Source organism: Carassius auratus, chromosome 27, assembly GCF_003368295.1.
Source record: "Carassius auratus strain Wakin chromosome 27, ASM336829v1, whole genome shotgun sequence".
Classification (NCBI taxonomy): Eukaryota; Metazoa; Chordata; class Actinopteri; order Cypriniformes; family Cyprinidae; genus Carassius; species Carassius auratus.
Genome location: NC_039269.1, coordinates 8,152,343 through 8,180,326, shown reverse-complemented (window position 1 = coordinate 8,180,326; position 27,984 = coordinate 8,152,343). Strand labels below are relative to the sequence as shown.

At 36.5% G+C, this 27,984-nt stretch overlaps 1 protein-coding gene across 2 annotated transcripts; it reads right to left on the bottom strand.

Moving 5' to 3' along the window:
• Positions 1-68: 68 nt before the first annotated feature.
• Positions 69-27,984, bottom strand: LOC113045318 (period circadian protein homolog 2-like). Of its 2 annotated transcripts, XM_026205628.1 has the most exons (24): positions 27,804-27,984; positions 19,600-20,076; positions 15,607-15,702; positions 14,993-15,150; positions 14,455-14,576; positions 13,998-14,199; positions 13,741-13,792; positions 12,788-12,930; positions 11,787-11,865; positions 11,514-11,620; positions 11,194-11,344; positions 10,669-10,777; positions 10,256-10,396; positions 10,028-10,097; positions 9,161-9,317; positions 8,478-8,605; positions 8,066-8,251; positions 7,149-7,205; positions 6,617-6,874; positions 5,544-6,448; positions 4,441-4,604; positions 3,520-3,720; positions 2,426-2,576; positions 69-1,388 (listed from the first exon to the last, which is right to left on the bottom strand). In XM_026205628.1, exons 2-24 carry the CDS (start codon positions 19,983-19,985, stop codon positions 1,224-1,226), a joined length of 4,188 nt encoding a protein of 1,395 aa, XP_026061413.1. In that variant the 5' UTR covers positions 19,986-20,076; positions 27,804-27,984; the 3' UTR covers positions 69-1,223. The 2 variants fall into 2 exon arrangements, with proteins under 2 accessions (XP_026061413.1, XP_026061414.1); XM_026205629.1 differs by lacking the exon at positions 7,149-7,205.

Sequence of the window (27,984 nt, the reverse complement as noted above, 5' to 3'; positions counted from 1 at the left end):
TAATTCTAACCTCACATAAGCTACACATTGTGCTTTAAATATAACAAGAAGAAATACACAAACAAGAGTAATTTCTAAAAAAATAGACTTTAATTCAAATTCACTTCAGCATGAAGGAACACCGTATAGTAACGAGTTCAAAAGTGACAGAACACAGCACATTTCTTCACAATGAGGGCTAAAAGTTTTTTCCTCGACATTAAAGACTGAATGAAAAGTTGACCTCCATAGTACTGTAATAGTCATTTTAAAAACAGATCTTTGACCCTTCTATTGAAATCTCATTCTGCCCATATGTCCCAAATAAGGTGGTTTTTGTGCTAGGGATTTATGGTAGTTGTGGTCTTACAGCAGGTTTTCACAGGTTTAGGTAGGGCCACTCAGTGAGATCAAGATCTCTTGTCTGTGTAGATTTAGGCTATGGCTTATAAAAGAGGAGAAATTTTAACACTGAGGTACTACATCGCAACAGACCTTCAGACAGCCAGTCTGAACAAGACAACAGCACCTAAACTCTTTAGCTTGAAATACTTTTCACATAAATGTACCTAATGCTACTACCGCACTGCATTCTCGACACACTCACTATCTGAGCGAACGAGCTGCAAGTGCTAAAGCAAAGTGATGCGACTATGATGTCGTGGTTTGTGCCAATTATGTAGAGCACGTTCCATCTGTCCTAGTTTAATAAATAATACTGCAGCTCACAATCTACAAGTCCTCAGTGTTAAATTGTGAATTTGAAAGGATATCAGAAACATATCCGACAACACAACTATCAAACACCAGAAGAACTGTATTAAGAGCTTAAACGTCTAATCAAAAGAGAAAAAAGAAACAAACATAAAATAGTTTTTTTTTTTAAGTCGTAAAGAAGAAATAAGTTAGTACGTGTACGTTTAATGGAAAAAACTGTCAGGGAAACTCTGAAAAGGAAATATTATTCCTTAATATTAAAATCTAACAGAAATGGTCATTGAACAGCTTTTAGAGTCTGGCTTTAGAGACAGTTTAGACTGTCTGGAAATAATTAATTCTCTCAGTCATTCATGTATTTACACATCTGTACATATACACACAAACACATTCACACAGACAAGTAACAGAACGAGTCTTCATGAAGGTCCGAGGCTGCGGCAGGAGCGTCTTTCGATGCTAAAATGTCCGCTTTGTCCAATCAGACGAGGTCTGTATTCTTACAGGTGGGAACAGAGAGGTTCAGTTCAGGTGACAGAATCAGGAAAGCAATGTGTTTCTGAGTGTGTAGAGTCTTCACTGCTATTGGCCGGAGGCGCCGTGACATCATTGCTTTCTGTTTCTCCCATGTGCAGATCTGGTGAATCCTCCTCTGTCAGGGTTTCACTGACCTCTTCACATCCGACACACGCCTGCAGATAAAAACTTTCATTAGTCTGCATAGAGTTTGAAAGCCATTTTACTTCATTAATGTGAAGTTGCCTCCTGTATTCTACAATTAAGAAAGTGCTTGGTTTGACTTCATCTACCTGGTGGAATTGATAGTTAAATGTGTTAAAATGGATTACCTTATTTTTTTAATAAAAATTATAAAATTTAATTTAAAAAGTTTAATTTTTATTAGTTTTTGTTTTGAAAAAAATAAATGCTAAAAATTCAGATTACATTTAACCACCTTAATATTTTTTAAATGCACTTAACATTAAAAAAGGGACATATTTTGCATTTAGTTGTAATACTACTGGCTAATATGAATAAATAAATAATAATATAAAAAAATATATATGTATAAAATAGATTAATTTCATCCAAAATAAAAGTTTTTGTTTACATAATATATGTGTGCATAATGTGTATATTTATTATGTATATATAAATTCAAACACATGCATGCATATATTTTAGAAAAATATGTTATGTTTATATGTTCACAGTATTTATATATAATATAAAATATAAGAATACAAATTTAAATACAAGTAAATATTTAAAAAATATTTACTGTATGTGTATTTAATATATACATAATAAATATACACAGTACACATACATATATTATGTTAAGAAAAACTTTTTGGAATCACTCGACAGCACTAGTATAAAGTTAATAAAATGCAAACACATATACAATCAAATATTAACGCTACTTTTTAAAAGTTTGTGGTCGGTACTTTTATTCAGCAAAGATGCATTAAATTGATCAAAAATATTTATATTTATTTTCACCAAGCATATTAAAATTATTTCTGAAGGACCATGAGACACTGAAGACTGGAGAAACAATGCTGAAAATTCAGCTTTGCATCACAGGAATAAATGACATAAAAACAAAATGTTCTAATTATATATCACAATATTACGTTTTTTTGTATTGTTTCCATGCATCAAAATAAGAACAGAGTTCATGAATTAAAAACTGACTTCAGTATATATATCAGTGTATACAGACCTTGACGTCGAAGGCTTTGGGCAGCCCGCCTCTTCTCATCCAGGGATGCACCTCCAGCAGCTCTCTCCTCTGCTCTTCTGTAAAACGTGGTTGACTTTTCTGCATCTGCCGCAGCTTCTCCCTGTCCTCCCTCAGAACTGTCTGGATGTCCCTGCAAAAGGGAAAAAGATTTTTGTATTTTAGCGTCAAGTCAGCATCCATGATTATTTTCATGGTGAAAACCATGTCAAAATACAATAAAAGATTAAAACCTATATATATATGTGCTTGAACTGAATGTGGTTTGATTGTTTATGACTTCAAAATTGAAAGCCTGATAAAACAAACACATACACACACTCAATCAGTGGATAAGTTCACTGAAAAACTTGTATAGCGCCCCCATGCGCCTATCCCTAATGAAGTCAACCTTCTGTTTTTAAAAACTGGGTATACATTTTAACATTGGTTTTAATCCTGTTTGCATAAAAATAAGGACACTATGAAACACACTAAAGATTTACGTAAAAACAGAATATCTATCTATCTATTGCATATTAGGTTAAAAATTAGCTGCACAGACACAAGGCGTCATAATTTAGTTTAAAAACAACAAAAAACAACAATTGTCAGATTTATTGACAGTGAAGCAGTGAATTTACTTTCATTTGAAGTAAACACAGTCCTAAATTGTCACTTGTTTCATATTTTCATGTTTGATAAGTTGCAATAAAGGTTTTCTTTTTTTATGACAAGTCATAACAAAACAGCCTTTCCAAAACACATGTATGTTTTGAAATTTTGCATGCACATTCGTGACCCTGAATGAAAAAATATTTACACATTTTCAAGAAGAATTTGTTTAACCAGTATTTCAAGCAGTTTGAAACGGATTGTGCGTCAAGCTGACAGGAAGGTAAAAGACTTGCTCTTCTAGACTGTATCATTCAGTGTCATTATTATGCCACAGATTGTTTCGCCATCTCAAACACAGTTCTACAGAAGAAGGGGAGGAAGGGGGGGTTGGTTACTGGTAAGTGGGGTTCACTAGAAGTGGAGTGTGTTTTTGTGTGTGTGTGTGTGTGTGTGTATTTCTCCTCTCTCCGCCCACTCACCGAGATGGTAACTGGTATGACATCGTAACATCTTCATCCACGTTAGCCATGAGCAGCCACAGTGGGTCCTGCAGCGCATACTTGATCAGGGTCTCGCTCCCATCCAGCGCCCCAGAGCCTTGCCCCTTGGCCTTATGGGATTTCTGGGAAGAATCCACACTGGCGAAGTATTTACTGCTGTTGTTGCTTGTATTGCTGCTTCCTGAGGAAGAAATAAAAAAGAAAACAAAGAGTGACCCTTGTGAACAGCACAGGTTTATAATGGAAATTCTGTATTGGCGAAATCAAACAGAATATACAAATTTAGAGGAAGTGAGAAAAACATTTTTGCCACATGTTTGTTTTTGTGGGTTTAGAATATGAAGTTCTTCCTCTTTTGGGATTGGTTTTGTGTGATTGCATAAAACAATGTCAGGATGTATAAAAAAAGATCATATTTTTTATTGCATGTGTAGGACTGATCTGAATGCCCTTCTTAACGAGGCATTATCAACACAGACAGCCATTATAAAAAGGTTGGACAAAAAATATCAGATTTGTCCTCCCATGGTGAATGCAGCCTTATAGACCTTACAATGTTTGTTCACCAACTGTTAATTTATTTCAGCTTTTGTTTATTATAACAAACTGGTAACCAAAAACAAAAAAATAAAACAGGATTATTTGATGAATAGAATGTTCTAACATATTTCAGGGATAGAAATCCTTTGTAACATCCTAAATGTTTTTACTTCCACTCTTCATTAATTTAATGTGTCTTTGGTCAATAAAAAATATAATCAAAAAAGATGATGTATATTAATCTTTAGTGCTTTAAATAAAAGGTTTTTAAGCATGTAAAGACTGTGTAGTACCAGCCCTGCTTGTCTACACTACAATCTGCACACTACAATGGACAGATCAAACCGAAAAAACTCCAACCCAGTTCTGCTGGCAGACGTTCTACAGCCGTTCGACCCAGAGCCCATGGAACCTGATGTGGCAGAGCCAGTGCCGGAGCGTGAGTCCTCTGGGAGAATGTCCAGCAGGTCACTAGATGATGAGAACGCATCGCTATGCTGACCGTCGACTGGTGACCCTTCATCCTAAAAAACAACAAAAATACAGAACATAATAAAAATCATTCATTTATTTTGTTATAGTTTTATCTAAACAATGAATACAGATTTTCCAATACCAAAGCAATGCTAAGTAAAGCAGTTAAATCACTTTGAATCTAAACACATGTAAGCCCCATGGCAGCTATCCTGAAGAGACACATTCTCACATCTATAAACAGAATTACACAGTTGTTTAATTGCTCATTTCTATCCCCTGCATACTAGCTACATACTGTACACTACATACTACATTATCAAAACGTCCCAGAATATCCTCTAATACAAAGAATATAAACTTTTAAGCTGCATGGTTTGTAACATTATGAGAAAGTGGCGGTAGGATTTTTTTTTTACATTTATTATTTATTTATTTACAAAATAGATAACATCATATCCTGTCAGGGAATGCCTAATAATTTTGCATGCTTAAAAAAAAAGCTAAATTTTAAGCAGCCTGGTTTGTCGCATTATGGAATCGTTAACAAGATGGTATAACAATTTATTAATATTATCATCATCATCATCTATTCATTAATTTATTAAGAGTTTCTTATTACTTTTCATTTTAAAAACAGAAGCAAGCGTGACATCATATGTCGATGGAGGATCCTAAAATTGTTCTCATGCTTAAGGCCTAAGGTAAAGAATACAGACTTTTGAGAATCATGTTTAGTATGTAATTTGTCACATTCAATGTTATTTTATTTATTATAATGAAGAAAAAAGTAAACACTGCCACCTGTTGGTCAAACCAAATTTAGCAATTTAGTTTTCAAATTTAGCATTAGTTTTCAGTTTTGTTTGTGTGCTGTTTAAATACTTTCAGACAAAATTAAAGAAAAATATGTTAAGAAAAGTAAGAAAGTAAGAAAGTATTGAAAAAACCCACAGTGGTTAAAAATGCACTGTAATAAGATTTCCAACCTGTGGAACATCCTTGTTAGGTTTAGGCTGCCCGGCTGTGCTTCCTGCTTTCTCCACACTACTGCTGCAGTTGGTCTGTGGTACAACAGATGGCGCCGTGCACTCCTGCCTCTCAGCAGAGCGTTGAGTCTCCTCTAACTGCAGCAGGTTGAGCTGCAAAGGTGAACTGCAGCGCGACTGGAACAAAGGCGGAGACGGCGGCCCGCCTCCACCCATGGACTGAGGGGTGGGGCTTCGTGAAGGCTCCTCCCTCAGCTCAGGCTCCGGCGGTTTTGGGGGCTCCACAGGACACGTGAACGGAAACGGCTGTGGCGGGAACTGAGTCTGTGGGGTAAAGGGGTTCTGTGGGCCGAACTGGGTCTGTATGGTGAATGCGGACTGTGGAGCGAATGGCGCCTGTGTGGCGAAACTAGGCTGAGGTTGAAAGGTAGGCTGTGTGGGGAACGGCTGCCGTGGAGTGCCGCCCATCTGTGGGAACACGTAGTTGGGCAGTACCAGTGCCACCATGGGCGTGACCAGAGGAGCCGAATACGGGGTCTGTATGGGCTGCATGGGGATGCGCGGATCCTGGCTGCACTGACTCTCCCCAAAGCCTGAAAGTGGAGCATCTACCCTAGGCTGCACGCCGCCAGCTCCCGGGTACATCTGGAGTGGATAAGCGGGCATCACAGCCGGATAGGCGATGGGGAACGTGGATTGGGATGTTTCTGAGGGAGACCAGGAGGTCTGGTTGAGTCCCTGCAGCTGAGGTCTGGGTGGAGGTCTACGGCCTGAAGGAGTGCTGTCAGAAGACTCGTTTGCCTTGATCCGCTTGGACTTGGTCTTCTTGCTGCGACCCCGGCGGGTCCCGGGGGTCTCCTGTGGGCCGCCACCACCCTGCTTACAGGAACGAGCAGTGGGAACAGCTGCAGAGAAAGACAGGAAACAATTATCAACTTAAGTCATGTAAAACTACTTTGATGCAATTTTCTGTGAACCGAACCGCTCAAAGACACTGAAAACAATGGACCGTGAGCTGCTCACGTGTAAAAGAACACAGTGCTGTCTAGCTTTTGACTAAAATCCTTCCTTACCCTCAGTTGCGACTTGTCCTTTCTGTCTCTCCAGATAGAGGGAGCAGTCGGCTTTGAAAGCGTGACAGCCTCGAAGGTCTCTGAAGCGGCTGAGGAAAGCCTGCTCTTCTTTCTGTGTGTGCGCGGCCAGAACCTGCTTGGTCAGGCCCAGTTTCTTGTAAGCCTCTCGCTCTTGATTGTGCGGTGAGACTGCGGCCAGAGGAACAGTGAGACTCTGACCTTCAGTGCCTTCAGCGCTGGGGACATCCTCGATGATCTCTGCAAAGAACAACACGAGACGATTAATTACAATGAGCAAAGTATTTTCCCAAAACTCAGGTGACACGGCCAGCACTTGTTTACGGGCTGCATCCAGGCCTTCTCATGTTTATCTCATGCATGTTGGGATGGGAATCAGGGGAAAATGCTAGAAAGATGCATAAATTCCTCAAGCCTTGCCAGGGTGATTTGCACCTTTATTTTACTCATCAACCCCATCAAATGGCTTCGCAATCAATTTTTTGTCCCTATGTCATGGGAAGAATTTACTAACTTTGAAGTTTGGAAGAGTACTCTCGATTTGGAGTGATGTGTCTTGTTGAGGATACGACTAAAACAAAAAAGTTTTTTTTTTTTACCAAGGAAATGACAAAACACATACAGCTCTAATACAGATAAGATAGATATGTATCCAAAACCTAGTGAGCTGCATAGGTAGCATTTTATTATTTCTCCATATTGGATGATGCATATCAACTAATATTGGATATAATAGTGTTAAATGTAAACTTTTTGTAAAAAAAAAAAAAAAAAAAAATATTAAAACAAAAATCCATTTTTGGGGGGGACAAAAGAGTACAGATTTGTCATATCATTTCTAACATTAAAATAACAGCTTATCTCTGTATCAACAAATTTATAATTTTTTTATATCATTATTTAAAATATTGTTTATTAATTTTTTAATATATTATAAATGCAAATACCAGAAATGATTATATTATTTAAAATCTTTATTTTATTATTATTATTATGTTTAGCATTAATTTATATATGTATAAATACATATTATATAATAAAACTATTATTTATTAATTATACATTTTATCATACCAAATTAATTAGAAACTTTATAACATTATTATTTTACATCAATTATATAATATTAGCATGAAAACTATTAGAAAATAACTAATTTTTTATAAAAGATAACTGTAATTAATATAACTTTTTCAATATCAGCTAGTACAGATACTTTTATATCTTACCAAGAAAATTGTTCAAATGCAATTAAATGGACAGTTTTGCCTAACTGTGCTATATGCTAATGGAAACTAAAATGATTTCCTATGTAGGCAGCAGACATCACGACAGCTCACTAGGTTTTGTAACAGAAACATTATTTATAAGAACAGATAGACAGGAAAGAAGACAGACAGACAGACAGATATACAGAAGAAATCAATTCACCTTTTTTGTCTCCTACATGTACAATGGTGCTGCTGTAGCTGCACTGGCTGGTGATGGACATCACACTTTCAGGTTTACTGGGCAGCGCGAGTGGAGTCAGAGACGGACTCACTACACCAGAGCCTGGAGGCTTCTTAGACACATCTAATGATGAGAGACCTGGTTGGTTCTTTAGATGGCCCGCCTCTGAACACAGAGAAAACGCAGAACAAACAGGGTTCAGAACTGACATATTTACAGGGATTAATAATCAATATGGCCTGATAAGCACATATAGCATTATATATTCATTTTATATTTGTTTTCATGTAAATCTGTTTTTATGCTTTTTTTCAGTTTCGGTTTCTGAACACAGCAAAACTGCAAATTCTGTCGATTTATAAATGTTTTAACGTGTGACTTTTCCCAGTACCTTCAGACACTTGCATGGAGCTCTCAACACCTCTCTGCTTGTCTTCGTCTGAGTTTGAGGATGTTGTGTTTGAGGAGGACTGGCACTTTCTCTTCACTGTAATGGGTACGTTACAGCTCTCCAAATACCTGAGGGAGAGAGAAAGACGTCAATGGAAACAAGGTTTACACATGACTAACCAGGCTGAATGTAACCTAAAAGCTCATCTAATCTGCTTTGTTTTGTATTCATTACATTGTTTTCTACCATTATGTCCCTATAATCATTTGATTATTGTGGTCTAGTGGATTAGTGTAAAACAACAAAGTCCTATTACCAAATCCTATTTGCATGTAAAATGTTAGTAAATAATTGTAAACTTTATGAGGGATTTAAAAAATAAAAACCTTAATAGTCAAATGCATTACAACTAAGCAGGATGCAATTTTGTGTACTTTTCCATTGATTTAGGCTTGAGGCCGAACATGTAGAACGATTATCCTGCGGAGGACAAGTGCTAATGAGTCTTCACCTCCTGCGAAACCTGATGTTCTCTCACGAAAACAAGTTCATTCTCCTTCATAGCACGCTTAATTCAGTTTCTCATACTCCCTTTGCATCACAGGATCAATAAGTGCATTACATTTCATGCACAGTTCATGCACCATCAGTTTTCACCGTGATGTGACTTTGTGTCTTTGTACCTGATTACGCTGTCCAGGCAACTAATCTGTTGATAGGAGTAGACGGTCTGGTCTTTGAAGGCCAGCTCCTCTTGCACTGCAGCATGCTGCTCATCAGGAGACCCTCTCCAGTTCACAGGATCTTTGAGCCGAACCGATGGACTTTTCTGTAGAGACTCTGTGGAGAAAAAAAAGGCCTTCAGAAGGGCTGCAACATTAGTCAAATTAATCTAATTATCTAATTGTCTAGTGGCCTAGTGTGATTATTACAGGCTAGAATTTAATTAAACTAATTTATATCAAAATATATTATATATACAAAATCATAATTACCAAAATATACTGGGTTTGTAACATGAGAAAAAAATCTGAGATCATTCTAATATACTGATTTGATGACTAACATTTCTTCTTATCGATTTATTTTGTCGAAAACAAAGCTGCGTGATATTTTTGTGGAAACTCTGATACTTATTTTTTTTTTTTACTTTCAGGATTCTTTGATGAATAGAAATGTAATTTTTTTTTTAAACAATTTAAATAAACAGAAAAAAAACTGAAAAATCGCTATTAAATTATATTAAAATTATTAACATGCTGCATTTGCGAATGGATGTTTGTCACTAATTTTTGGGTCAACTGAAATTTTGATTCTTTTACAGCAGAGGAAGAGTTATTCAATGAGATTTGATGCATTTTTGCTATTCTATAAGCAATAAACAAACGTTTCTATATCACAGTTCAAATCACAATTGCAATATTTGTTCATAAAGTCACTCTATGCATTATGGAGCCCTAGTCTTCAGACACAGAGTTGAGTAGCACACAGAAGCACAGACTCTGATGACAGATGAGAGCGCACAGATGGTAGAGGATATTAGTACATACTAGTAGGGCTCTTCTTCTGCTCCTGGCTTTTCTGCATGTGAACTCCTTTGCATATCTCCTGAAAGCTCCTCTGAGAAAACACACACACATAAAGGACAAATAAATTCCCCACAGCCTCTTTAAAATGTCATTGTCAATGCATGAATAAAATAAATAAACGAGACCGTGAAGCATTAACAAACAAACAAATAAAAAACCCACTGAACTAGAACTGATCATGTGACTCACTGGTTTGGCTATCCTGGCATCCTCTTCCTCTTGTCGGAGACGTGTTCCGTTGCCGTTACTCTCACTAGACGACGCCACACTCAGCAGGTGATCATTACTGCCCAGACTCCCATAGCCGCTTGAACCGTTGTTGTGCACAGGCTACAACACACAAAAACACTGATTTGACCATTTCTATCACCCCAAAGGATGAAATACAAAACACAGAGAGATTTTAAAACACCAGGTATCACAAACTTGCCAATTTTGTAAATGGTTACTGAGAAAAAACTGGGCATTAGACACTAAACTACTGTCTGTCTGTTACACAGTCTGTTCCATGAATCTCTGACATCATGTGGTGGGATGTTAATGCCCTTCTCATGTAAATTCAGTTCTATTAATCTGGTTCTTTCCCCTGGATGTTACCGCACCTGCAGCAGGAGTCTGTGAATTTGCTCCGTTATCTCTTGGATGTCTGAGTCTATGGATTTTCCCTCAGCTGCGGCTGGAGCTGCAAACACATCTTCATTCACTGGACCCCTGGTAGAGTGGACATAATTACAGTTACACTACCATTCTACATTTTTTTTAATGGTTGAAAAATAATTTTTTTTTTCCTGAAAGAAGCATCACATGTTCACCAAGGCTGCATGTAATTGATACAGTAATATTTTGAAATATTATTACAATTTGAAATCATTTTCTATTTGAATTTAATTTAACATTTATTTTATTCTATAAAATAGCATCATTACTCCAGCCTTCAGTGTCACGTGACCCTTCAGAAATCTTATTAATATGCTTATTTGCTGCACAAGAAACATTTCTTATTATTATCAAAAGTTGTGCTGCTCACTTTTAATCAATATAAGGCACTCTTGCCGAATAAAAGTTAATAATAAAAACTTCAGCTATTATCAAGCAGATATATTCTCTTATTCATCTTATGCACTCACATGCGAACTTTGTGTCTGCCGATGACGAAGGAAACTTTACGGCTCCAGGGATTGACAAAGCTGGACCAGCTGGTGTCTATGGTGATGTATTCTCCATTACGAGCGCAGAAGCGGATTGAGTGATCAAATGGCTGGCCAGCATACTGTAGGACTGATAGGATAAAAAAAAAAAAAGTTGATCCATCCAAATTTGTCCCAAAACAACTGACATATAGTTTTCTCTGATTAAGGTAGGAAAAAATACCTTTGCACAAAAAAAGTTAAACACCACCGCTAATGAACTAAATATAGAGAACAAAGACTAAACGGGAGTGACTCACTCTTCCTGTGGATGCCGAGCATGACTGGCCGATCGCTGGGATGCAGGTGAAGCAGGACAGGTGTGCCGATCAAATCCTGTGGCAGGTATCCTAGTAATGGAACGGCCCTGCAGGAAAAACATCACATAACAGTTTGGATTAGGACTCACAACTGTTTAGGACAGATGGAAAAAAGCAGGTGTGGAGGTACAGCTGTTGTGTGAAACACCCAGGGCTTAAGTTACCAGCGAATCATTATCATGTTCGTCAACAGTGAAGTATTAGCACTCTCACCTCTCATCCACATCCTGAAACACACAGCTGGGAGTGTGTGTTGTTGTGAAGATTCGTTTGTCTGTGGGGATCCTTGGAGCTGAGAAAGAAAGACAATAAAGGTTTTGACAATATTTTACATGAAAAAGTAAATTTCCGTATGTACTTAGGAAGCTACTTAGAAAGAGTAACTTAAATGATTTTTAGTAGTTAAAATATTAAAATTGGAATACTTTTAGAAAAGTATTTATATTTATGACAAGTTACAAACAAAACATATAAAGCTGTTCTTATTTGATTGTACACAACAATTCAAAACTTTTTTTGTTTGCTTGTTTTGCTAGAAACTAATACTCTTATTCAGAATCAGAATCAGAATCAGAATCAGAATCAGAATGAGCTTTATTGCCAGGTATGTTTACACATACGAGGAATTTGTTTTCGTGACAGAAGCTCTGCAGTACAACAGAATGACAGCGACAGAACATAAAAAACATAATAAAAGAATAAAAAAAATACAAATAAGTAGATAATCAAAAGTAACAGAAAAGACATTTGAAATATTTCAAATAAATGCTGCTCTGGATCTGCATCACAAAAATATGATGTAGTACAACTGTTGTCAACACTGATGATAATAAGAAATGTTTCTTGATCAGCAGATTTTCATATTAGAATGATTTCTGTAGGATCGTGTGAAACTGGAGTAATGATCAGCTTTGCATCATAGGAATAAATTACATTTGAATACAAAACAGAAATCAGTTATTTTACATTTTAAATCACAATATTACTGCTTTTACTGTATTTTCGATCAAATAAATGCAGCCTTGGTCAACTAAGTTTAAATGGTACTGTATAAAATATTAACTTATCTAAATAACTGATTGAAAAACATATATTTAGCACCAAGAAAGATGCATTTCTTGAAACATTACTAAGTGACAGCTATGCAACTATATATATACTATTACTGAAAAAAAAAGCATTCAAAATGTAGAAGATTTTTTAAAAGAACTGACCTTCGTAGCCAGAGTGCACTCTCTCGGCCAGCAGGAGGCAGCAGAACTGATCTTCAGAGTGCTCCATATCCTGAACCTTCATCAAATAAGGAGTCATTCTGAAGGGGTAGTACTGAAGATCTCCCTCACACTCTTTACCACCGCTGGAGAACAGGACAGGACACATTCAACAAAAATATCTGGTAATAAACATTGGATCTGTTAAATGTAAGCAGCATACCACAATCTAGTGAGATTTATAAAACAGCAAGGTTTTTAAACAAATGCTTACAAAGGCACATTTCATGTCTACAAAACTAATTTAAAGCATTTAAATATAAACCTTTAAATTAAGTGTTCTTGTAAGAATCTGGCTCCAAATTGCTGACACCTGGAATTCATCTCTGAATGAAACTTTTCTGTTTAATTACCTAGCTGTCCTTCATCAGCAATATCTGTTTAGAGCAATGGGATGCTTAGGTTTTTAGGCAGACCAACAATAACACACTAATGTGGGAAATACAGACACAACTATCATAATAATTAGTATTATTTTCTGCTGTACCCAACAACATGGAGAAATCCATTAGTGTTGAAATAAAATCATTTTTCCCATAGCATTTTGAGCAGTGTTGAACAGATTCTTAAACATCTCTGATTGGCCATTGTGCGATGATCACAGTAGCCAATCACAGACTGTAGTTGAGATAAATGAACATAATGGTCTATCAGAGGGGTGTATATCTCAGCTCAACACTGCTCAAAATCCTGTTTACTGAGTGCATGCTTTCCAAAGTAATGTCAAATGAATTAGTAATCAAATGTCCCTATTTATAGTGAGAAAAGTTCACCAGAATTAATTTCCCCAGGATGATTAAAAACATATGAAATCTATGAATTAAATCATGGTGAACAGATAGTCTACAGGTTACTTCCAACCTTCCACACACACAAACACACTCACACACACTCACCTAATGCGACAGAAGAAGGATTTCTCTTGCATGCAGTCTGATGGTGACGACTCTTTAAGGAGGAAAAACAAGAGTGATGAGTTCAGTAGTATCTTGTCTTTCAGAGGTGACTAAATCTGCTGTCAACTCAAGCTAATACTGGTTCAAGAACAACAAAGACGCCTCAATAATTAGCACTGGCTTTTAATGCTGCTTGTATGTCTCTGTTTTAACTCATCTAGGCCTATAGATATTACAACTGATCATGTGTGTCGTACCTGCACCAGTGCACATGCTCCAGGACGGCAGCCTGTATGGTGTGGTGAAGCTATAAAACACGCTAACATCCTGCGGTGTGAGAAACTCCACAAACTTAGCATTCTTGAACACGTCCCGTTTGCAATTCAGAATGGAAGCTGCCTGGTCTGAAATATAGACGATCTTCCCAGTGATAAGTGACACGGCCACTGCAAAGATATCCTGGAAAACAAAGATCCCAAGATCAATGATCAGAAAAAAAAAAGACAAACTAAAATATGCAATTATTCAAGCGTTTCTACAAAGTAACCTAATATAAATATTGCAACTGGTCTCAGCAAATAAACTGGAATAAATAAATGTACATTCATAAAATAAATAAATATAAAATAAATTAATTAATTAAGTAAAAATATAAGAAATTAAAAATAAGTAAATAATAAAAAATAAAATATATATATATATATACACACTTACATTGTTCTTGAGGGTGTATTCGGATGTGATGCTGTCTATCTCCTCTATGGTATATGAAGAAACGTCAAACCCTGATGGCTGACTATCATTAATCATAAGCAGCTGGTAGTATTCTTCGTTTGCTGAAATAAAAAACATAAAAGAAAAACACGTTTAGCCAATTCAGTTAAGAATTCAGGTGTCTGTAGTATAGATTAAGTATGTGCTATATGCCTATAAATAAAGAACAATACATATTAAGTCCATTTCACAATAATTGATTATTATTAATTGAGATGTGCATTGTAAAATCTAAAAATCTCCAAATGTGCAGACATAAAATTGATCAGCTTATTATTGCTTGCATTTCTTTCATGTTGCCAATGGATTTGTTTGGTCTTAAAGTTGGTCTTTATGCCCCTAGGCATTATTTGCATGGCATGCAAGCAAAATGAAACTCATAAAAGATACTGACAATTTAGCAGACAGCAGGACTTTGTCCCTGTGACCAGGCATGATTTATGTAACCACATACTGAACTTCATAATGTACTGCTCACCTTCCACCTGTCTGACGCAGCGCAGGGCATATTTCAGAGTGCTGAGTGTCGTCGACTTGCTGCCCTTGTTTCGCTTTTCCGGCGGCAAATGAAGCCTCAGCTCTTTCAAAGTTTTAAGCAACTCTTTCTGCGTCTTCGCCTTGGCAGATTCTTCGCTACTGCAGGTGCCCAAAACACATCCACAAATATGTTAGCAATAAATCCAATTCTAAACAAATCATTCTCCTCTAATGTTACTGTAAATATAACTGATGTGCAATGCACAGTACACATCAACTTTGATTGAAATTGTGTTAGAAAGTTATTTTGTAAATATTTTGTAAATAAGTATTTGTGCTAAATATAATACGTGGCTAAAAAATTTCTTTTGATGGGTCCAGGATGACAAAATCTAACGCTTAATAAAATATATTAATAATAATAATAATAATACACATATTATAATGTAATATAAAAATGTAATAAAAATTAAATATAATATTATACAAATAAAAATTTAAAATAAAATAAAACTAAATTATTTAAAAATAATTAAAATAAAACTAAATTAACATTTATAATTTGTTTTTAATAATAAAATAAAATAAAATAAAATATGTGTGTTGGTGTTTAACCTGCAGCCGCTGGTAGATGGGTTGTCCTGCTCTGAACTGGCACTCAGAAGGCTGAAGGCGTTGCTGCTGGGTGGTGAAGGACTATGAGAGTTGCGGCTGTAAAAAGAGTGAACACACATGAAGAGGGCATAAAACAAGTCATAAACTACAGACAATCCTTTATGAACAGTAATCTCTGCAGATGTCATTTTATCAGGCATGTCTACCCTTTACCCTATTGCTTTACTATAGTGATTAAATGAAGTAAAGTGAATAAAGTGGCCCAAACCAACAGAGAATCAAACAGAATATATCTGCATTAATCTCAAATTGTTTGACATCAGGTTTTACTCAGAAACACAGCGTATCCATGCAACAAACATGACGACATTATCGACAAATGATTCATTCAGTGTACCAGCTGAAGCCAGTCAGGACAGGCTATTGCAAGGGAAACAGAGCAGTAGCTTTAGCTCAGAACCTCATTCTCAATGCCATTTTCAATCATTGTGGACAATCAAACAGAAAATATGTGCTCCTGTTCCACATGGAGGTCACTTGGACGTTGCCCTCAATCTCAGTTATATAATCCTCACCTGTCCACCATCCTTACTTTCCCTCAAAACCCCATGCCATGTGCCATTCCCAGCCAGGCCACCATTAGCACAGCTAAGAATGGCTTGCATTGCAGGATTCTAGTACAGTAGCTAACTGAGATGGACCAAGGTGGATTAAACCACTCAACTTAGCGCGCTGATACTATAACAAGTCCAACGTCCAGTTGCAGGTGACACGCTGAGGGACATAAATACACCAGGACTGATTATAAATAGCCCCCTAAGTAGCTTTGAATAGAAACAGGCTTCACATGTTGCACTTCTTAGCTATAGGTGAGCTAATTGTATAAAGCACATCTGTGTAAGTCTAGCAGGGCAATGTGTCTCGATGCTATTGATACAGTCAGTCACTTCAGGAGGTTAATGAGATTGGACAATTTGGAAGATTATTTGTACAACTGCACATGCAGAGAAGTGTGGCCTTATAACATGCTGACTTCAAGTCTGATAGATTAGATCCATTTAGCCTCACCCAAGCACTGCTTGCCACAAGAAAGGCATGAATCACTGAGTGATTAGTGTAGGGAACACATTTAATGACGCAAAGACACTCCTAGACTGGTTCAGATCCCATTTAAAGGGAAAGAATATGAGAATGTGATTGGGAGGTACTTTGCTCCAGCACTGTGGTCGCAGTCTAACCATTTAAATTCAAGAACAATCAATATATTCTTCTTTTTGATAAAGTCAAAGACTGACTGCTATAGCTAAATAAGAAAGAAGACTGAGGGAAGGCAGAACATTTAAACTTTTCCAGAGCTCTCGCTGGACCGCACCCGTCCTGTACACAAGAACAAACAGTACGTTGTCATGGTGCAAATGTCTGGGAAATAGTTTCACTGACGCACAGATGGAGCTGGGCACTACAGCTGTCTAGACTTTCCACTCAATTTTTAGGATGGCTATTACTATACTAAATGTCTAGAAAACCATGCAAAAAAATTTGCCAAAACTTGACAGGAAAAATGCTTTGAACGAAGATGTTCAGATGATTAGATCCATAAACAGACTTGATAGCCAGATTTGGTAGTGCCAGACTTATAGAGCAGTCTATAAAAGTTTCTAGATTTCTAGGTCAATTGAATTAATCTTCTATTAATATTATTACTACCATTTCTTCAAGTCATATCCTGCCAGATAACATGGTGTTAAGATTTCAATCAAAATGTATAATATGGTATTTATTTGTAATATCTTCTTCTTATTATTTTCATATTATAACTGAATGAGCTCTAAATAAAACAGCATTCATATTTGGCCATCATGTCATAATGATTCTGCACACTGTCCTAAGAGACCTTACAACATTCTGACGCACTATGCTGCCTGAAAGAACAAGTAAATTCTGGAATTTTGGCTTAAGGGGAGAGAAAAAAAAACGAAGAGTTAAGTCAGTCTTAAACTTTTATCCAAAAAGTAATTAAATACAGATGCTGTAATGCCATGTGAAACACACTGGAAATTTCGACAACAACAGCCTCTTCTCTACATTTAAATACAGCTCGAGTACAAATGTTTTTAAATATTAGTTAATGGATTTAAATTAATGCGGTCAACCTCACAATATATTCTGTAGACAACACACACACACAGAGAAAACTAGAATGAGATAAAATTATTAGCCACTTCTAGCATCTGGAATGTCAGCTATGGCAACCACGACCGTCATGTTTCTATTTTTAAATCTCTTGAGAGTCTTCCCAAGGAAGCATCCCATTACATGGAAGACCGGAGATGGAGAGGAAAGCTGCAATTGTTGCCGACAGGTTTTGAATAGAGCAGCAATCAATGCACTTGGCCTAACATCTGGTGCAACAGGTGACAGAATCCCAATCAAACATTCATTTTCTAAACCATATGTTATTCTTTTCTTTTAAATGGGCAATTTATGCACAATATGCCTCATGTTTAGTTGGGGGACTAATTCTGTCTATTAACTACCTATTAATTTTCATCAATTAACTCCTTATTTGTTTCTTAGTTAGTAAGGTAGCTGTTAAGTTTATGTATGGGCTGGGATTAAGTTATCTAAAATATGGTCATGCAGAATACGGCATTAATATGTGCTTTAAAAGTATGAATAAACAGCTAATATGCTAGTAATATCCATGCCATGAAATAACTATATAATAGTGAGCATTGGTCCCAAACTAAAGTGTTGGTTCTCCCATTTACTCACTGAATGCTTTAAATTCAAAGTTTCTTAGCAACATTACTTCAATAAATTTGTTAATTATTGTCCAAAATATAAAGCTGAAAGTGCACATACTGCAGATGACACTGCCACATGGAGGTCATGTTTGACCAATCGTAGTCACTTGTGGGTTGTTGATTTTTAACTGTAATTTTAGAGATTGCATATTTGCAATGCGTGCATCTCTGAAAATAAGTGCAGAAAGTCTGTAGATCCGGTTTAGGTCTTGCAACTGACGAACTTGAATACACACAAAAAATTCATCAAATGTCACTGCATGTCTTTGTCACAGAATAGTTTCCTGTTGCCTTACAATAACCTCAAAAACAAATGAGGTGAGAACAGAGGCTAATGACGTCAGAGTTACTCAGGAGACAGAAAAACAGACTGATGTGGATGAAAAGCTATTCAAATTCAAGTGTCTTCATGCATAGGGTTGTTAAATGACTAAGTCAATATTGCCAAACAAACAAACCGTAACCATAGAGATTAATCTAGAAATTGTGCAATCCAAATTCTGCTTGCCATGTACAACAAATAAATATTTAACAGTGTTATAGGATATTAAATATACAAATATTGTATGTAGTAATTGCACAATTAGTTTGAAGTCATTATATAGTAGCTGCATTCAAATAATAAAAAAATAATTAACATAATGCTTTATATAGTTAGGAATAGTAGTAAGCAATAGAAAGCATGTCAAACAGCAAGATACGCTAACTTTATCTATCCATCAGTCTAGAGATGTGTTTATGCTGAAATGTACTATTATACTAAATTGTTTGCATTTATGGAGTTGGCTTGTCCGTTTTATGCTTCACCCTTAACAGTAACAAAGTAACAGTGAGCATTGATGCTGGCTTTTGCGGTGCATTGTGGGAATTTTCATGAAGCAAAATTTCCAGTGCACTGGAAAGATTTCACAATTGACACAGCCTTTAAAATGACTGACTTCCTGATCAGTGCCCTGAATACTAAGTTAATTAAGATGCACCTAGGGCCTTTGAGGCGTGCATATATAATATCATAAATATAAAAGTATTATTGCCAACAAAACTTGGGCCACTTTGTGTTTGTCAACTGTTTGTAAAACCAGTCGACAGCAAATGCAATAAACTACCCACTAAAATTATAATCTAGTGTCTACATACTTATTGGGGCAACTGCAAGTCACAGACAAACAGACTATAACTAAATTACCTTTTGTTACTTCCTGATGACTCTAATAGTGCCGAGTCCTTGCTTCGGCTGTTGGAACTCCCAGAAGACTCGTTGCCATGAGAATCATTTCCGTGGGAATCATTACCATGGGACTCATTGCCATGGGACTCGGTCCCACTCCCACTGGACCCGCTGCTCTTCATGTCCACATCCTCATGGAGGGAATGTGCCATCTTCCGGCTGTTGTGGGGCGAAGCAGGAGGGTCTTGGCTGCTGTCGCTACCTTCAGATGCCAGGCCAAGTTCGGCCCCCTTCACGAAACTACTCATGCGATGCAGCGTCGACATTGAACTGCATCCGGCTGCTTCATTCTGCCCCTCCAGGGAGGAGAACAGGTACGGTTTGGATCCCGAGTCCTCAGACATTGGAAATGGTTTGAAGAAGTGAAGCAAGACAGAAGATTACCCCATCTTCATGGTGGGGCACACAGAGGGAATGTAGACGACACTTGGATTTCTAGAGGAATAAACACAGACAGAAAATGAGTCAACCTTCTAAAATTTTCCATCTCAAAAATCAGAAGCCCTTGTCTTTTGACAAGTGGAAGGTACGCTTATGTACAACCGACAGGTACATCAAAAGAGACCAGGGCAAGATGGGACAAAGCTAATCTGGATGCGGTCACTGCACAGGAGATAAAATCACCTCTTCAGTTGCACGCTCTTTACTCTCAATCAAAAGTAGCACATCGAAAGTTGAAAAAGTCAAACTCATATCAAAGTGATGCATGCACAGCAGTGTTTGATCCACAATCTATATACAGGCCAGCATCTGTCTGGTCCCAGAGAGCCTAAACTGAGTGTTCAAAGGTGGGCATCTGGTGTCCCCTCGTTGTGTCTGTACAGTGTCCTTTAGCTGAACAGATGTGGCATTTCGGCTTGCAAACACTGCCTCGTTCAAAAATTGAGCATAATCCCAGCAAGTGCACATAAAAGATGCTAGACAGCTGTCTGGACCAACAACAGGCCCTGACTGGTTTTCTGCCCTGACTCTCTTCATGTTACCATTAAAATGCCAGGGGGAAAAAATAAACTCTTATCCCTTTGCTCAGAAGAAATAAATAGTCGTCTGTCCAGAGCCAAGTTTCCTGGTCAGGAACTGAGATGGGCCATATTCGGGAAGGACACCTTCAGGTTACTGATTTGTGACTTACCACTCTTTTACTCAACAGGATTGTTCAGGATTGAAGAGAGAGTATGTTAATGGATTACCTGTCTGGATTACCAAAATTTGCCAGCACAGGAATAAATGTTATTTTTATATTATAATAGAAATCTGTTATCTTAAATTGCAATAATATTTTACAATATTTCTGTTTTACTGTATTTTTGACCAAATAAATGTAGCCTAGAGACTATATATATATAAAATCAATGTCAATGCACAGTTTTGAATAATACACTGAATTATAATTTTTTTAATGCATCATTTTGACGTTGCTGGGCAAGTGTAGACATCTGCCTTTTAATATCAACTTATCTTGTCCTCTTGAATCGTTTGAGACACGTTTCTTTGTTGACTCACGTGTAAATGAAGCAGTCCTGCCCACTGTAAAAAAGTTCATGCAAAAATCATAGCCTTTATATAATCACACACTACTACATCCATAAAGCCAGCCCTACCTGGCTAGTACGTCAATGGTTTAATTACTTGCTAGCCCTACCCAACTCACACATTTTTGAATTATTAGCACCAATGAGACATAAATATGTCTGGCTGAGTGCCAACTGTAACCCAGTAACCTACAGGGTGATGATGACACGCCGCCGCTAACCTTTGAATTTCCAGTTAGATAGTAACTCACTGCTCAGGCACCGTGACACTGTTAATATAGACAGAAAGTAAAATAAACAGACAGTATCAGTTATTAAGCCATATATCTGACGCAAGTCACATAAGCTTATGCAAACCCCAGCACGTGAAAATGTGGCTGTCAGCATTTCAATTTGACTCTTTAACTATAACCTTGTTACCTAGTGAAAATGATTCCTTTTGTCCTTCTTAAATAAATCAGGTGATCTAGAGAGGTGACCTTCAAATGACACATTATCAGCCATTAATGTGAACTTTATTTAAACCCTAAGGGCGTCTTCCTGTGATACACTCTACCTGGGGGGCGTGAAGCAGAACACTGCATTTTAATATGATTACAGCTGACACAACTATATTGATATCTCTTTCAAATACAATCATAGGTACTATTGGGAACAGCACATTGGCTAATACATGATCTGCAGTGATTGATAACAACTTAATGCAAGGAAACCATTTGAAACTATTTTGAAGCACATGAAAAAAGGTAACATTGTACTAGACCACACTGTTTCACAATTAGGTGTATCGCTACACTATATTGTCTTATTAGTATACGTATAAGTTTGAAAACATGGAAAAAAAAGTGTCAATTGTTGAATTGTGTGAATTTTCAATTACATTCCATTTACATTTGAACTGATGCATTGTTAAAAGACACGCAATTCAAAGCAATCGATCCACCAGTATTCAAAATCCTTCCTTTACAAGCCAAATTCATGTACCTCACTGGCCTCTTGAGCAAACTTTGCCTGCTAAAAATATCATGTCCAAGTCCACTGCCAGCACTATTAAACAAGCCTATAGTCACAATCTGACTGCCAATTCAGCAGTTTTTTTTTTCAGATCACTGACCTCAAAGAGAAACAACTGCTACTCTATAGTAGATTGACTGAATTCGGTTGTGTTCATCTATAACACATGAAACACAGAAGTCAAGAAAGATAAATGGGACAAGAACAGCTTTCCATAAGTCCAATAACTTAATTATACAGTTTAATCATATAGGTATGCAGCAAAATAAAGTATTGCAAAGCATATCTGATCTTTAGTAGTTTCATTACTTTCTAAAAAGACTTGAAATGCATACATTTAATATTTCTCTCTGTAACAAAAACAATATTGCAATGTTAACCAAGTAAAGATCATACACACACACACACACACACACACACACAAAAAAATCCCTAAGCCTAATTATATAAAACATGTACCACATAACCACCTTGCAGTCAGTTTTATAACTCAGTATCAAGTTAGAGACATTTATGTAATTGAATGTGTAGCAATATCACATGGACTACATGTTTTATGTAAGAAGGACTTATATAAATTTACAGACAGATAGCAGGTAGTTCATATTCTTCAAATTACATTTCAACACAATTAGAACTAATTATGTGATTATTTAAATACTATACATTTTTCGTGCTGCAAATACTTCTCAGACAAGAACACTTATTTTGAATCAAATTGAACCTCAGACATCAGAACAGGACACACTTCAGCACCTGCATTTGGCAACAAAACCAATAGTATATATAATTTAATGTATATGAATATATCAATTGTAAACAAGCAATTCAGCAGGGCTAAGAAGACTAAACTAGATTTAAGGTCCAGGTTAAAGTAAGGTAAAAACACACTGTAAACTGCACACCAATGTGATTTTTTTAATTAACTTCTACTGACAGATTAAAACAATTAACACACAATGAGCCTTTAATGGTGGTCTCAGTTCTAGTTGGAAAATGACTCAACTCTCTCAATGAAGCGTTACATTTGATATTAGCCATTGAGTTTACCGGTCCTGAAAAAGATTAGAGACAGCGATTGATGTCTGTGTTCCGTGATGTCATGGCACGAATCCTGTGCCACCAGGTCATGGCTTAGAAATACACCATTTAAGAGTAGCATGTGACAGGAAAACTGTTCTTAGGCTGTAGCTGTACTACACAATCTGCTGAGTCTGACACACATTTGTGCTTTTTAAACATGTTGAGATTTGATAATATTTACAGATTCATGAACTTATACACAGCCTAGTTTTGTATACTTTAATTTTGATTATCTGTAGAGCTCTCCACTTCTTTATAAATGGGCTGAGGAGCGAAAATTAAACTAGTCAAGTCTTGAGAGACCGTTTTCACTGCATGGTCCTTAAGGAAAGTTGATCACTTTCACATGTTTTAAAGTATTACCAATTTAAAAACTAAATTTTAAACTGTTTAAGTACAAGAAGAAATGTCTATTTGTAAACCAGTGCACAAGTACCAATTTTAATTATTTAATTTCGTGTGAACAGACAAATAATAGTTAGTATTACTTTTTACAGTAATAACAAGTATTAATTTTTAATTTTTGTGCTGTGTTGCACCTATTTATTAAAATCTCACATGTGCCAAAACATGAGGTCACATGTGCCAAAACAACAAAAATGTACTATTTGTTGTTTTTAATATTAACATACTGATCCTTGTTTAGGGAATTGTATTTATTAACTGTATTCTGACCTATTTCAGTCAGTGAAAACTTTCATGTGCATGCTCTAAAGTTTACTTTGAAAAACAATTAGCTAGTATAAAACTACCTGCACATGTCTTAATCAAATTTTGACAAGCCAATGTGACTCAAGAGAACTGATGTAATGATGTAGCTGCTTGAGTGTCGCTTAGCCTTACATAATACTAAAGTCTTTGTGGTAGTCATATTCCAAAGTGTCCTTGTAAACAGCTGTTTGGTAATAATGCAGGGAGTGGGCAGCTAGCTAACCAAATCTTTCCAAGAAGACACGTGTGATTGGGGTTACACAAGGGCAGGTGTTGGGACCTCCAGATTAGATTGTGTAAGTGTTTCATCCTTCTGCTTAACCTAAATTCAGCATGTTTTGTTAATTCTATGAATTACCACAATGCACAGCGGAGTACTGGAGATCTTTCGAGCCCTTGGTTCTAAGGGAAACACCTTTAAAAGGTTGATTCAGACAGGTAAGTGAACTAGTGTTTCTGGGATCTCCAAATCAAGATGCTTGCAGAGTGAACAAAGGCCACACGTTTATCCTGGTACCAACTTTAAAACAAAACGCAACGAGCATATCCAGCGCCAACTGGTTCCAGCCAGACCTTTCTCTCTCATTCTCTCCACCCAGAAAAATAATGCACTATCAATCAATTACTTATCTACACTCCAACTCCTCCTTTATGTGCACAGATGGGCATCACAGAAGGTGAAAGTGGCAGGGCCAGTTTAGTAGCTGGAAAACCCCTCAAGGGAAATCACAACTGTATTATCTCAAAGCTCATACGTAGAGATTTCACTTGCTTTGCGTGGGTGAAACCCATTTCAGGAAGATGAGGCTTTTCTCAAGTTACAGAATGATCAAATCAAAGGCATACAGAGAATGATATATGACATATGTGCAATGTATGAGGTCAATGCCTGTATATGCTATTCTGTATTGCAATAAAACTAAGTTTGCATGCCAAATACTTGTAATAGTTGAAAGTTTGCCATAATTAAAACAGCACTCAACTGCAATGAAAACCACTTACAGATTTACAATTGTGCACATAACCTTAAAGTGAACTCAATAATTTCGCAACCAACATTCACTCCTAACTATTAATTTATTCCATGATCAAAACTGTCTGATAGGTGGTTAAAAAGATAAAATAAGCAGTATTCAGGTGACGACCTGCTCCATGAAGAATAAAATGACTTTTTAGGCTACAATATGATAGCATTCTTCATATAATGTGAATGTACACAATTGAAAACATAATTTAAAAAAATGCAATCACAAAAACTTGCAAAAACTGTAGTTAAAAACAATCACTTCTTCAGCATAATCTAATTCCATGACTGCCCTGTTTCTCATCTGCTGAACCACTCAACAGACTAAAGTTTAAACTTGGAAAGATAATATCAACGAAAGCTTTGGCTTGATGCACTGTGCGTGTGGCATTCTGCCAACAATAGTCTGTAAGTGCATAAAAATGCACCCGAGGACAGTTTTCGTGCGTCATCACATCCTACCCTCCTACTGCCTCTGCCGCAGCAGCCAATCACATTTCAACTTCAACTATGACCCGTTTGGCCCTCCAGCATGTATTTAAAACAGCTTTAGTTGAAGAAAGGCATTGTTTCCATTCAAACAGATAACGCAACCATATTTTATTTCAGTTGTTATAGAATCAGTTTCAGGTGCTATCCTTAATAGTAGATGCTAAAATGAGAATCTTTATCTTATCTAGTATTAGAAACGGAGATTATTTGTGTGCCCAGTTACACTTAGGAGCAAATGATGGTCAGTTCCTGATTACATCAGGGTTGCATGCTAAGCATTATTCCAGCATCTCTATGTATAAAAATAGATTAACTAACGATTTTGGTCTCTAGTTTCTCATTTGGATCAAGCTGTGCAACATTCACTGTCTTGGTCAAGAAAATAGATTAAATACAAGACAAACAAGAAATTTGACATTCTACCTTCTGATTCAATTGAAAAAACTGCAGCATCTGCCAAATGTAAGTAGATAACATCTTAAAGACTATAAACAGTTATTACTTTTTATTCAACCTGTACACTTTAAATGGAACAAATCACAACATATGCAAATAAAAAATTGTCAGTATGTATGCAAATTAGCTTATACCACACAAAACATTTTGGAAAATGATTGCAAAAAACGTATGGGTCAGCTTTGAGAAAAAGACCAGGGAGACAAATATGATGAGAAAGAAAGACCTCAGCTGCCTGTTGTTGCTGTATGTCAATGCTGTATGTCAACGCACATGCAAGTTTGTGATCAATACATTAGAGGCAGATAAAGGTATATGTGAGCACCTCTTGTAGGAGTAGGTCAGTTTTAATAGCCTGCAAACACCCCCCTTCCCACCTCTGCATTTCTGACTTCAAGCTCAACTACTCAGCATATGCTGCAACATAGCTGGACAACTGCCAACTTCAGGCTATATTTACCCTTTTAAAATCAATTTAAAAGCAAAGCAAAGCCAGAAATAACAATTCAGCCATCCACCTGTTGTTCCAAGTCCATATGGCATTTCTGCTTTTGTGGAATGCAAAAGGACAGTTAAGCAGATGGATATTTTCAGTCACCATTCACTTTCATTGTATGCAAGTGAAGTGAAAAGTGAATGGTGACTAAGACATTCTGTCGTCCCCCTAACATTTCCTGAAGAAATAAATATAGGTTTCCTTTATTCTTAGTTAAAATGATCACATAGTAGAACATTCTATACATTAACACAAGCTAAAAAATGCAATGAGTGCTTCATTCACTGTCGTATGCAAATGTTTGACTATGCATAAGAGGCATGTGTTACAGAAAGACATTATCTAACATACATGACTCTACTCGTGACAGTTATATATGCAGCCTGCAATGACCTACAACGACCACATCCAGACCTATACAGTAGATGAGGCTGAGATTCATTCATTTTTGAGAGGGAAGTGTGTGGCAAGCTATTTAAACCTTTATCATTTGATTTACAGACTCTACTATTTTGTTATTACTAGTTTTGTTTATTAATAATACATTAAAATTTTAACTATTAAATGGTACTGTCACTTATACATTAGAAACTACTACCTATTATTTACATAACCATACAAATATTATAGTAACTTAAATATTTACTGGCATATATTCCAGTCATCCTATAACAAACTGAACAACAACAACAACAACAACACTTATATATTGAACCACAGAATCTTCTCCAGTTGTTACTAAGAACATTTTTAAATAAGTGTCTAACTGAATCCATACTTATTAGTTTTCACTGTGCAAGTAATGAATAGCTGTAACTGAAAAAGCTATTAGTATTTATTTTATTACTAGACAGTAAAAATAAGTACAAGTAACGAAAAAAATCAGTAGTTAGTTTTAAGAAATAAATGTTAAAATGGCTTGCCATGACAATGAGGCTAGTAGGCTGTCTCATAACTAGGAGTTCTTGCCTCATACCTTTTCCAAAATACATTGCAGTCTAAGTAAATATAGTGCATTTACATTTTACAAGTTATATGGCTGTTTCTGGTTGAGGTGGTTGAAGGAGGACAAAACTGTAGTGATATATAGGGCTTTGCTCTGGAGCACTGACCGGAGATGACCTAATCGCTGACACAGTTATACAACACCTAAGTTTAATACATATAAAATATCAGTCTTTGACACTTAAATGACCGAATCGATGTGTTTAACTTATGTGACCGTGCATCTATATAAACATAACTTTGTGTTTACGACACAAACTTGTTTATTAACACTGCTCACATTGCAGTCAATGGAAAGTGTTATACAACAGCTAAACCACCGGTTCTTTAAAACACGAATGTATCCTACCTGACAACTTAAACAGTCTTCCTTTTCGTACAGGATGGACGTCTCAAAGCAGTTCTCCGTCCTGTCCGGCCAAAAATTCCGGCTAAAAAAGATTTATTCCCGAAATTCCAGTCAAGCATCAGAGCCAGTTTGACACACTTCAGCGCTAAACGGTCTCTCGCACCGCTGCCCTGGATCTCCA